This window comes from Panthera pardus, unplaced genomic scaffold (genome assembly GCF_024362965.1).
Source record: "Panthera pardus isolate Hobbes unplaced genomic scaffold, ASM2436296v1 HiC_scaffold_1, whole genome shotgun sequence".
Classification (NCBI taxonomy): domain Eukaryota; kingdom Metazoa; phylum Chordata; class Mammalia; order Carnivora; family Felidae; genus Panthera; species Panthera pardus.
This window is the reverse complement of record NW_026526654.1, coordinates 82,822,473-82,835,400: the sequence shown is the minus strand read 5'-3', so window position 1 is coordinate 82,835,400 and position 12,928 is coordinate 82,822,473. Positions and strand designations below refer to the sequence as shown.

The window sequence follows — 12,928 nt, the reverse complement described above, 5'->3', positions numbered from 1 at the left end:
CCCTCAGCATGGCGAGGCAACGGGGAAGATGCCCCTGACACCTGCAAGGGCAGGCACTTTTGATGCCCTTGCCCACGTCTCCTCGGCTCCCCTGACCCACAGCTCTGACGGACGTGCCTTGCGAGCCGGGAGTCCAGTTGACCGTGTCCCACTCACTCTGTACGTCTGCCGTGAGTCGCTCTGTGTTTCGGCCTCAAGATCGCTGCTAAAGCCCTGGGTGCCCGGAAGTGTGTGGGAGTTAAAGCAAGCCCCAAAGACAATTCCAGTTCACGGACAACAGGAGCCAGATGGTAAGTGTTCAGCCCACGTCTTTGAGGTGGCAAATCTGGGAGAACCGTGAAAGCTTCTCAGACATCGCATTGGTATTGCCCTCAAGTGGTGACCTTGATGACACAGTGAGATGGCACACCTTTCTGTTGTCTCTTCATACTTCCCTGGCTTGGTTTTTCAATGTCAACACTCCTGCTCCTTGGCTTAGCTACCGAAATAATCTCTCTGCATCCAAGTCCTTCTATCAGGTTCTGCTTTGGGAGAGGGGTGGAGGAAACCTATGCTAAGACACCTGCTGATCATTTTTTTTTTTTTTCCTCAAGAGAACACTCTACTCTTCTGTTCATAGCTTCTAAATACAAGCATGACCGCATGTCAAAATGGGACTTGTCTTGGAATAAACTGCTGGGAACAATAGGTGGCTGTGACAGTTTGGGACCTCTGAGAGGCAGATGCCAAGAAGGATTAGATGTGGGAAAGAAATGTTGAGAAAACACCTGCCCGGGGTGGTGCGGGCAGGAGGGGGAGGCTGGCATGTAAGTGAGGACAGCCTTCAGACTGTTCAAGGCTGGCACCTGCGAAGGGAGAGCGGGAAGGGGGGAAGATTGGGTGCGAGGAGCTTCAGAGTGTAGCCATATCTTGAGAGAGCATTCGCAGGGTGGTCGGGAGTTCTGGAACAAAGGCGGAGCATCAGATCAGTCCTCCATCAGGCAGCAATGGCCCAGTGCTAGTGATGCCCTCATGCCCAGCCACGCAGGGGGACGTATGACCTTGGCGTGAGTGCTGTGGTAGACTGGAAGGGGTAAGAGCTGGACGCTGTGATTACTGAGTAAAGGTTCTGCCATTTTCAGCCCAAATTTAAGGAAAAGGGGACAGTGATCCAGGGAGAAGATTGGCAGTGAGAATTACGGGGTGCTTTGAGGGACGGGGGGAGACCGCAGCCACTTCATTCAAAGACAGACATGCTTCTGGGGAACGACTTGGGGAGAGCCTGGCATGTTTCACTTAGGGCTCGAGGACGTGCACAAACCCAGAGATGGCCGCTTGAATCCCACATTAGAAACTTCAAGGAGAGAGACTCACCGGAGCCTGTGACCAGAGAAAGAGGGCGGGGGTGCAGCGCAGTGCCGTGACCTGCCCTTCTAGCTGGATTGGCAAACACACCACCTGTCCTCTGTGGGTCAGCGCGGCCGTGGTGGAAGCTAGCCAGGTCAGCCTGCAGGAGCTTGGGGACTCCGCAGAAGGTCTGTGCGAGGAGGACCACCAGAGAAGCTGACCTGGAAGGGAGGACCAGGGCAGGGTTCAGGGGACGTCCCCCGCCTTGCCATCCTGGCAGAACCAGCCTTCACAGAGCCGGCTGGAGGATTGTAGGACAAAGAAGGAAAAGATGTTTCCATTCCCTAGACGCAGGCTTCTGAGCTGGGGTCATACCCAGCTGGCGGGTGCTGCGGGGGGAATGGGGAAGGCTTAGGTGGAATGAGACTACAGTTTTGATTTCCATTGGACTGGACTTTGGAATACTGGGGAATCAGCCTGTTTGTTAACACTTGAAAGCGACAGAAAAAGCTATGAAATCTGCCCCAGATTCTTCCAGAGGAGAAGGGAGATCTGATAGAATGATTTCAAAAGGCCGCGTGGAAAAAAGGTGCTGCTTCATGATTTCCCCTCACCAAGCAGTGCAGCTTGTTAAAAAGTTGACTTGCATAAAACACTGCTTAACAGGGAAAACGACACCATTTCATTTTTATGCTGGGAAACGTTTATTCCTCTGCGCTTGAACCACAGGGAGTAGCTCCCCGATCTCCATTGCCTTTTTAAACCTTCTAGGTGCACTGCTGAGGGAGGCCAAGAGCATTTCAGGCAGGACTGGGACAATCTTTGAGGAGCCCGTGTACTTGTTCATAAGTCAGGATGTTATCCGTCAAGTTCTCCAGAACCCCTCGAACAGTGTTGGGCACAGACACAAACCTGAGTCTAGAAGGAAACGCCTGCCTTTTTTCTACAGCCATTTCCCGAGATCAACTTCGGGTTCCTCGTGCATCAGGAATGCCACCGCCCTCCCAAGCTTTTCCCCTCCGCTGACCCCGAATTCCTCCTGCTGCCTAGAACGGGAAGCTGCCCCCTCGTCCGTCCTAAGAGAAATCCAGCAGATCCCGCTCCTCGAAGCCCCCCCCCGCCCCCCCCGCCCCCCTCAGTCTTAGTCCTTCCTGCCCCGGGGGGCGGGGCCCGGGGGTCGCAGGGTCGCCCGCGGAGCGCGGCGGCGCGGAAGGGCCGCCTCCCCCCGGGCCCGCGCGGAGCTGCAGCGGGACGGCGCGCGCACCGAGGCCCCGCGGCCGGCAGAGGGCGCTGCGGCTCCCCGGCGGCGCGGCTGCGGTCTGCGGGGCGCCGGGCCGGGAGGAGGCGCCCGGGCCCCGGCGTGCGCGTCTCGGGGCGGCCGGGAGGGGGTGCGCGCCTCTGCCGCCCCGCGCCGCCCTCCCGCGCGGGCCCGCTCGCCTCCCCGGGGGCTGTCACCGCCGACCGCACCTCGCGAGCGAGGCGCGCGGGTGGCGCGGCGCGCTCCGAGCCTCGGGCTTCGCCGCCGCCCGCCCCGCCGCCCGTCTTTGTCCGGGCGACGCGGCCGGAGGAGCGGCGGCCGAGGCGGGGCGCGCCCGGGCGCGCTGTCGACGGGCCCCGGTGGCCTCGGAGCGGCCGGAGCCGGGAGGGGGGCGGCGGCGGCGGCCTGGGCGGTGCCGGCGCGAGGTGAGTGCGGGGGCGCGGAGCCGGCGCTGCCGGCGGGCGTGGGCGGCCGCCGAGGCGACGGTGGCGGAGAGCGCGCCGCAGGTGCGGGGGCGTCCCTGGCCGCGCCGCCTCCGCTGGCCTCTCCCGGCAAGTTTGTCGGGGTCCCCGCTTCGGGGATCTCCGTGGCCGGTCAGCGGAGTACACGCCCGTCGGTAAATAGAGAACTCGAGCTGGAGGAGGAGGAGGAGGAGGAGGAAGACGCGGAGGAAGCGCGTCCGCACCCGGTCCGGGATGCGAGTCTCGTTGAGGGCAGTGGTGGCTTCTGGGACATCTTCCTTGGCCCTTTCCCACCCAGGTGAGCGAATCCTCTTCCGCGCAGCCCGACGGGGTCGCGCTGGGCTCCGGGAGCCTGGCTTCTGGAACCCGCTCGCAGGCAGGTGCGCGGAGTTGGGGAGTGATTGCAACCGGCCCCGGGCAGCGCAGCATTTTATTTGGCTTTTCTGGTCATCACAGCGCTGCTTCTTTCCTGCTCGCGTCACCTGCTTGGGCCGCGGTCTTGCAGCTCGTGTGGCACCCTTGCCCGCACCCCCTGTTTCAGGAGGGAGGGTGGGTTAGGGGAGCCGAGTCCTTCCCCCCCCACCCCCCGCTTCAGAGAAATTTGTTCTATGTCTTCGTCTTAATTTAGTATGAATGTGTTATTTCCTTTGAGCTTTATAATGGCAAAGCAGTGAAGTGGTGCTTTTTTTTTGTTTTGTTTTTTGTTTTTTCTCATTCTGAGCCTCTGCACAGAAGGAATTTCAGGCACACAAGTGATGTTACTACCAATCTATTTTAAATACAAACATGGAAAGAAGAACTCCTGGCAGGGTACCAAAGGCGCCTGTACTCTCCGTTCTAGAAGTGCTTTAAAAAATATTTGCTCATTGGTGAAGTTATAGAAGTGATTGCCAGATCATCTGAGGAGAACGGTTGAAGATAAGTCAGAACTAGGTTTTCAGACCAAAACTTTACTTGAAGGGAAGCCTGGTCATAACTTGAGGTACCCTTTGAGGTAATATAGGGCTCCTTCTTTGAATTCATTAGGTAGAATTGCAAAACATTAAAAAATAAAATGGGTTTTGTAAAGACTGTTAAGACAGTTGGTGAAAATATTTTGACTCCTTATTGATAGAAATAAAAAGATCCCACAGATCTCCTTTATGGCTTTCAAACTACGGGATGATTTTATTTGTATAGCTGATGGAAACTTAGTAATTATGAGCTATCTGTTCTTAAACATTCCCTCTTAAGAAAACCTCTGCTCATATATATGGTTATTTTTTTCAGGTAAGAAGACAGAGGTAGAAAACATCAGAAATTCTGATGTCTGGGGACCCCCTCTTGTGCCTCACCCCAAGTATTCCTTTCTATTTTCAATTTATAGATCATGGTTTTGGGTGGTGCTGAGGCATTTGTAATGGTCAAAGCTCTCTCGGTGATTCTGATGTGCAGCTGGTGGCGGGGGGGTGAGACCCATTGGGTAGCACTGTTTCTTTTAATTTGCCACTTCGTAGCTCAACGTGTGGCTACAGTGGCTTAAGGTAGGTCAAAAAAAATAAGTGGTTAAAAATTCGGAGAGAAAAAAAATGGCATTGGAAAGAAAAATTATAGCACGTGCACTTTTGTATCGTATCCAGAGATCTTCCTCGGTTATTTTTCTAAACCTGCAGAAATCGCTGTTGCTTTTCAGAGCCCCGTAATTCCGTGTGACAGGTGTAGAGGAGTCCAAAGTGGGACATTTCTTTGTGCAGAGGTAACAGTGAAGTTGAGTCGTAGTGTCAGGGTATTCCTTATGCGTACGTGAAAAGATAATCAAGTCTTATTAAAGGTCATCTTCGTCTCATTAAAAACTTACTATAGAGAAGCAAATTAGGTGCAAGACGCTTTTTATTGTTTCTAAGGTTGGCAATAGGCCTGGCTGCTGAGTCAGTGTTTTTTGTCTGCCTTATGTAATTCCAGATATTACAGATACTCGGATCTTATGGATGGTTTATGAAGGCTTATGTAAGAACCACGACTATGCTTTTTGTACTCTGTTAAACTCCCTGTTTGGGCTATTACGTAATTGACACATTACTGGATTCTTAGAGCCCAAATAGGGGAAGGACGCGCAACCCCAGCCCGGCACATGTACTTTTTATAATGAACTGCTGGGGCCAAATTAGAGGGAACGGAAGGGACGGAGGTTTGTGAGAGAGAGATAAGAACAGCATCTAGAGGACTGAGGTAATAGAACGCTGTTATGCTTAGCGGTTTTCTAGAGATTTTAATGCCGCGGTATAAACCGCTCTAGTCTTTTATTTCTCCCAGCAGAGGCGGATTTACCGGGAAGCTAATGAACCTTAAGCTTCGGGGCCCCTCATTCGGCTTCTTCCAAGCCCCTGGGAAGGCCACTGGCCGTGCGTTCGCCTGGTCCTGCCTAATTTTATATTTGCGTTTTGAATTCTTTTTAGACGAGGTGGACGCTCCCGCCTCCCCCCTACCTCCCTCATGTAAATGTAACGCTCTACAAAGTCTCAGTCTGCTCTGGCTCTCAATGGTGTTTGAATGTTAAGCTAACTTATAAAAATGCTTTTTCTTATTTTAACATCCCCAGTCTTACGAAAAGACAAAACCCGAAATCGGGCCAGTGTTGCAGTTGACCTGCTCAAATAGTGCAGGGTGCTGTGACCTCGGGCCACGTGCAGCTACTGAGATCAGGCGGGTACCCGGAGAACCGACTCTTTGCCTGGTGATTTTGCACGAACCAGAACCGGGGCTTTTCTGGCCCCGGGGGTGTGAGTTGGAGGTGGAGAAAAGCTGAGCCGGGGGTGGGGAAGGGAAGAAAGTGGGTTAAAGCCCTTCCACATCTCAGAGGCGGGCTGCCAAGGGAGAAGGAAGGAAAAAAAAATTAACTACTAAGAGATGCTTCATTACTAGAAAGTTAATGGGAACAGATAGCATCAGCTCCATTAGGAGATCTTTTTGTAAACTCCTTAGGATCTGTCTCTAATATGAATTTTAAACAGGGAACAAACTCAGGCCTGGAAAATATTCTGAGGGAAACCAGTGCATGTCGGGAAGGACTCGCGTGGACTGTTGACTTGTCCCCATTAGCAGCCTGATTGGGCCCATGGCAGGAATGTTTGAAAGGGAGCTGCTGAGAAGAGAGGAGGCTTTTCCCTTTTTTTCTGACACGATTGCTACTTCCTATCTGAGTTTGGGTGCCTTCAGAGCTTAACATCTCGACCCCTTTCCCTCCAACCCTTGTGCCCCATCCATCCAGCATCCCCCCCTCCCCCCCGGCACAGACCCTCTCTTTGACCAAACTGTAGCGAGGCTCCTCTGAGGACCCTTCTTGACCTCAGCCTTGGCCTATAAGAACTGCAGCCTGGGACACACTTCCCCCTGTGCACCCACCCCAGCCCCACCCCTCCCACGCACACACTAAGACTCTTCTTGAAAAACTCTGACTTGGCTTCTAGCAGCCTAAGGCCTCCTCTCTGGGATGACCCAGCCCCACCCACCTGGAGTTCCGGTTTGGAAAAGTCCAAGGCTGCCAGAAAGGATTTACCTTTTGTCCTGGCCGACACCTGATCGTGGGGGCCCTGACTTCCCTTTCGTTAAGTATTTATTAGAAAAACTTACAATCGTAATCCTTTCCCTGCCCCTTCGAGATGTAGACGTATATCCTACAACCCAGGAGTGTCTTTCTCAAAGACCTGAAAGCCATTCCTTTGACATGTAATCCCGAGGGAGGGTAGAGCCTCTGTCTCCCAGTCTGTGTGGGAGCCTAACTCTGACAGGTGCCACTTAGCAGACACAGATGGCCTAATCGCCTTGACGGGCAACAGCCACCCTGCCCGCTTCCTTGACTCTGCTTGTTCCCCCTCCTTATTCCCCCGTTCTTCTTTTCAAACACCCAGTCACCCGGATTGCAGGTGAGCTCAGTTCTCTCCTGAAGTCTCTTTCCACTTTTGCAGTATATACCGAATACAAGCTGCCTGTAGTGCCCTTAGTGTCCGGCTTTGTTTTGCTTTAACAGCATCCGCCCGAAGCTCGAGACACGCGCTGTTCTCAGCATTAGGTCTTCTTACAGAGCAGTGAGCAAAACAGACCAAAACTGTGCCCCTGAGGAACTTACAGTGAGCGTAATAGGTACATTTAAATAGATGTTCGGTAGATCAGGTAGGGGCAGTGGTACAGAGACAAGTAAATCATAGTAGGAATGTAGGGCAAGGAAATGTTGTGTCAAGTAGGGGGGTCGGGGAAGGCCTCTCTGAGGGGAACATTGAGTGGAGCCCTAAACGAGATGGAAGAAAGAGCCATCGGGGAGGAGCCATAAGGGGGAGGAGCATTTTGCTCCCTGGGGAACGGCTAGTACAGGGCCCTCAGACCAGAGCTCCACTGGCACATGGCAGGACCATCAGGGAGGCCAGATGGCGATGGCCAGCGACTCCCCACGACGGCTGTAGCGGTTTCTTGGGCCTCCCCTTGGACTCTCTTCTGCAGCAACCTGAGGCTGTGTCAGGCGAGCGGGTGGTGGTGTTTCTCTTGGGACCCTGGGTGGCATGGTGGCTTGGGACCAGTTGCGACCGAGGGCCTTTCGGGGACGTGGAATCCAGTCTACACCATTACATGAACTGGGAGTTGGAGGGAGGTTGTGTGTCCTCATGACAGTTCCCATCGGCTCGTTGCAGGAGGAAGTTGGCACTTGTGCCTCGGTTCCCTGCGGTCCCCCAGGAACAAATAGAACTGTGCTAAATCAGGATGTTGGCAGTGGAAGCCACACTGCTCTTTCTTGGGGAACGTGGAGGTGGAGAGTGAGCTGGAGGGAACCCAGTGACCTGAAGGCACCTGGAGTTAGCTAGGGTTGGAGGAGGGGAATCTGCTCTTTGGCTGCCGATGTGTAGCCGTGTGTAGACACACAGTCATTAAAGGTAAGTCAGCGGTGTATGTGATGAGGGCGAAGCCAGTATCAATGACAGGTTGATACTGACTTTGGGAACTTTGACTCACCCGCAGCAGTGAAAAGCCAACAGGGTGTATTAGCTTCTATAAAGACTATAGTAAGGGAAATACATTTGTCCAGAAACAGGCTGATATTGATACCGTGATTTTAAATGCTTTCCAAAAGCACGGTGGAAAAAGCATCAAGTATAGAGCCGTGGATTACAAGAAATGATAATGAAACAGCAGAAGCAAATAATGAGCACTTAATAGGGAAGTTAAATTTCCACACTTCACCAGACTGTTGCTGCAAAGTACTGATCTAAAAAGCTAACGTGAACACTATCTCTGCTCGATGCAGTATAGGAGAAGTAATCTCAAATCATCCAGAATTATCTCTATACTAAGCTGTTTGAAATGACCCACTCAACATAGCTTCTCAAGACAGTCTTTCGCTCCCTACAAATAATTGTCTTCTCAGGTTGGAAATGTTGCCACAGACTAAGCCAAACACATTTTTTTGCCCCTAATTCTTCGATTTCCATTAGTTCATTTTCCGGGAATGCCAACCCGAGAACTAAAATCATGTACAAGAATGATTTTGGGGGGCACCTGGGTGGCTCGGTCAGTGAGTTGTCCAGCTCTTGATTTCTGCTCAGGTCACGATCTCACGGGTTTGTGGGATTGAGCCCCACACTGGGCCCCCGGCTGGGTTTGGAGCCTCTGTCCCTCTGCTCCTTCTCCATTTGCATACGCTCACTCGCTCTTTGTCTCTCTCTCTCTCTCTCTCAAAAAAATTTTGGTTGGAATTGATATTTGTAAGGCTGATGCATTTTCTGTTAGTGTTGCCTGATATCTTAGGAAATTTGTATGGCAGATATGCGACACGTTATATTTAAATTCTACAGACTCTAGCCAGTGTTTCTGTGCAACGGTCTGTATTGTTTTAGTTTAACTGGCGGCTCCTGATCAGCTTTGTACTGAGCGAGCTAATACACCTCTCCTAGAAGACTTGGAAGTTAGCGTATTAGAACTTCGTTATCCTCTGCTCCTCGGCTTCCCACTAAAAATTTTCTGCTAGATTTTTGGATTATCATTTTGACAACAACCCAAGATATTGTAACGGAATATAAAAGTGAATTAGAGCTAATATCTCAGTTTGGAGAACTTTTTTTTTTTTTTTTAAAGCAGAGATGTGGTCTGAAAATTGCATTTGTCTAAGGTTGGGACCAGAGAGAGGCTGGTCAGACACTCGTCTCAGGTGCGGAATTTAAAGAGGTATCAAAAACCAAACAACAAAAATAAATGATCTCTCAATGTAATTTAAAAATGAAAATCAGGGGTGCCGGGGTGGCTCAGTCGGTTGGGCGACTGACTTCGGCTCAGGTCATGATCTCACAGTTCATGAGTTCGGGCCCCACATCGGGCTCTGTGCTGACAGCTCGGAGCCTGGAGCCTGCTTCGGATTCTGTGTCTCCCCCTCTCTCTGCCCCTCCCCTGCTCACGCTCTGTGTCTCTCTGTCTCTCAATAATAAATAAACGTTAAAAAAGAATAAAAGAAGATTAGTGCAAAAAGTTCATGATGAGCAAAATACCAAATTAAAAAAAAAATCAGTATTGATTTTTTCCTGTGGTGTCAGCCTCCAGGATGAAGCAGCACAGCACTGTCACTGATTGTGTCTTAGCTTAAAATTTTGATATTTTATTCATCATGCATTTTTATTAAAAAAAAAAAACCCTTATCTTGGAACCACATCTGGAATGTTAGAGTAAGGACTTTCAGTAAATATTCCCCTGCAAAACAGCCCAGAGAACAAAATTTCATGGAGGCAAATATTGGCATAATAAACTATTTTAGAACTCTGGGATTAAATCAGAGAGTTGCAACAATTCAAGGAGCATTTATTCAAGAGAAAAGACTGAATTTCAAAACAGTGAACTCCTAGTACAGTAGCCTTGAAAACTAAATGCTATTGGAGGGGTAAGAACAAGTTCTGAGCTCTTCAAAAGTCCCCACTCTCGGCAAATTGTCACTATATGACCTGTCTGGCAAATGTTGAAAAGCTCTATCCTCAGAGCTTGTTTTTTTTTTTTTTAAAGTTTATTTTGAGAGAGAAAGGGAGGGAGCGAGCACATTAGCAGGGGAGGGGCAGAGAGAGAGAGAGCAAGAAAATCCCAAGCATTCTCTGTGCTGTCAGCCCAGAGCCTGATGCAGGGCTCGATCCCACAAACTGTGAGATCATGACCTGAGCCAAAATCAAGAGTCAGATACTTCACGGGCTGAGCCCCCCAGGCACCGCAGAGCTTGTTTATATTTCACCTGATTCAGAACTCATTTTGTGTGAACAGCTTTAGGGCATTTTTTAAAGACACTCAGCAGCACACTTAACATTGCAGGTGCCTGAGGTGGCTACACCTGTTGAGGTTGACAAGAAAGAGGTTGATCAAAAAAACCTTAAAAAGAATAATTGGGATAGGAGGTATCTGTGGGATTTGAAACGCTTTGACATATGTTTTAGAATCTACAAGGCCCCTGCGCATGTGAAAATTTATACATTTGCCGAGGACTTGTGAAGGCCCTAATCTGTTACCCTGGGTGACACTGAGGCTCTCTCTACAAGCAGGAAGAAAAGGCTAAGGGAGAGTTGTAAACTGCCTATCAGAGCATAGAAAGAATGTGACTACACACACACAATTCCTCAATGAAGGCTGAGAGACATATTAGTTCAACGCATTTAAAGAAATTTTTGGTTTAGAAACAATGCTTATTTATTTTGAGAGAGAGAGAGGGAGGGAGTGGGGGAGGGGCAGAGAGGGAGGAGGAGAGAGAGAATTCCAAGTGGGCCCCACGCTGTCTGCACAGAGCCTGATGTGGGGCTCTGACTCACGAATGATGTGTGATCATGATCCGAGCTGAAATTAAGAGTCAGAGGTTTGACTGACTGAGCCACCCAGGTGCCCCAGGGAATTTCTGTTTTGTCATTAGTTGGCCACTAAAGGCAACTAAACAAAGACTTAAGCAGCTACATATGATAAAACAGACTTTATAGAATTAGTCCTGGAAATGGATACACAGCATTAGTATCAACAAAAACAACAGGCAGCAACAACAATAAACCTTTGATGGAGAGTGAAATCTGAGTTTATTGAAAATCCAGTTTTCAACACACACAAAGAAAGAAGGGACAGGGAAAATCCAAAAGTGTCCCTGAGAGTCCAGATATTGGACTTAGTAGACAAACATTTTATTTTTTTTATTTTTTATTTTTTATTTTTTCAATATATGAAGTTTATTGTGAAATTGGTTCCCATACAATGCCCAGTGCTCATCCCAACAGGTGCCCTCCTCAATACCCATCACCCACCCTCCCCTCCCTCCCACCCCTCATCAACCCTCAGTTCTCATTTTTTTAAGAGTCTCTTATGCTTTGGCTCTCTCCCACTCTAGCCTCCTTTTTTTTTTTTTCCCTTCCCCTCCCCCATGGGTTTCTGTTAAGTTTCTCAGGATCCACATAAGAGTGAAAACATATGGTATCTGTCTTTCTCTGTATGGCTTATTTCACTTAGCATCACACTCTCCAGTTCCATCCACGTTGCTACAAAGGGCCATATTTCGTTCTTTCTCATTGCCACGTAGTACTCCATTGTGTATAGAAACCACAATTTCTTTATCCATTCATCAGTTGATGGACATTTAGGCTCTTTCCACAATTTGGCTATTGTTGAGAGTGCTGCTATAAACATTGGGGTACAAGTGCCCCTATGCATCAGTACTCCTGTATCCCTTGGGTAAATTCCTAACAGTGCTATTGCTGGGTCATAGGGTAGGTCTATTTTTAATTTTTTGTGGAACCTCCACACTGTTTTCCAGAGTGGCTGCACCAATTTGCATTCCCACCAACAGTGCAAGAGGGTTCCCGTTTCCTCTCCAGCATCTGTAGTCTCCTGATTTGTTTATTTTGGCCACTCTGACTGGCGTGAGGTGATATCTGAGTGTGGTTTTGATTTAGACAAACATTTTAAATCAGTGATTATAAATGGGTTCAAAGAGTGAAAGGAATTCACATTTAAAGCATTAAAGTATGAAAATTATGTCTTACCTAATAGAGAATATCAGTGAAGAGAGAGAGATAATAAAGGACAAAATAGAAATTCTAGAGTTGTAAAGCACAATGACTGAAATGAAAAAAATGACTAGATGGGGTCAACAACAGATTTAAATTTGCAGAACTAAGAATTAGTGGACTTGGAAGTCAATTGAAATTACACAGGCTTCCCCCGCCCCATAATGGAAGTCCCGGAAGCAGGAGAGAGAAAGAGACAGAAAGAATACTTGAAGAAACAATAGCCAGGGCGCCTGGGTGGCTCAGTCGGTTAAGCGGCCGACTTCGGCTCAGGTCATGATCTCATGGTCCATGAGTTTGAGCCCCGCGTTGGGCTCTGTGCTGACAGCTCAGAGCCTGGAGCCTGTTTCAGATTCTGTGTCTTCCTCTCTCTGACCCTCCCCCGTTCATGCTCTGTCTCTGTCTCAAAAATAAATAAACGTTAAAAAAAATTAAAAAAAAAAAAGAAACAATAGCCTAAAACTTGACAAATTTCATTTAAAATATCAACCTGAATACCCAGGAATGTTAGTACATTCCAAGTAGGATAAACACAGAAATGTACACTTACACAGTCAAGCTATCAAAAGCCAAAAAAAAAAAAAAAAAAAAAAAAAAAAAATAGCAAGAGAGAAGTGAATCATGGTGTTAAAGGGATCCTCAATAAGATTAACAGCTAGCTTTTCATCTGAAATCGTGGATGCCAGAAGTAGTAAGATGACACATTTAAAGTGCTGAAAGAAAGAACAATCAAGAATTCTATATGCAGCAAAACTGTCCTTCAAAATAAAAAAAAATCAAGACATCTCAGAGAAACCAGTTTGTCACGAGCAGACGTATCCTACAAAAAAAGGGAATCTTTCTAGTTG

At 48.8% G+C, this 12,928-nt stretch overlaps 1 protein-coding gene across 1 annotated transcript in view; it reads left to right on the top strand.

Moving 5' to 3' along the window:
- The first annotated feature begins 1,886 nt into the window (after nt 1-1,886).
- Nucleotides 1,887-12,928, top strand: part of LOC128777285 (translation initiation factor IF-2-like) — a 195,295-nt gene continuing 184,253 nt past the window's right edge. The window contains exons 1-2 of the mRNA XM_053903668.1: nt 1,887-1,915; nt 2,510-3,343. Of these exons, the coding sequence (XP_053759643.1) occupies nt 1,887-1,915; nt 2,510-3,343 (863 nt within the window). The remainder of the gene's footprint in view (nt 1,916-2,509; nt 3,344-12,928) is intronic.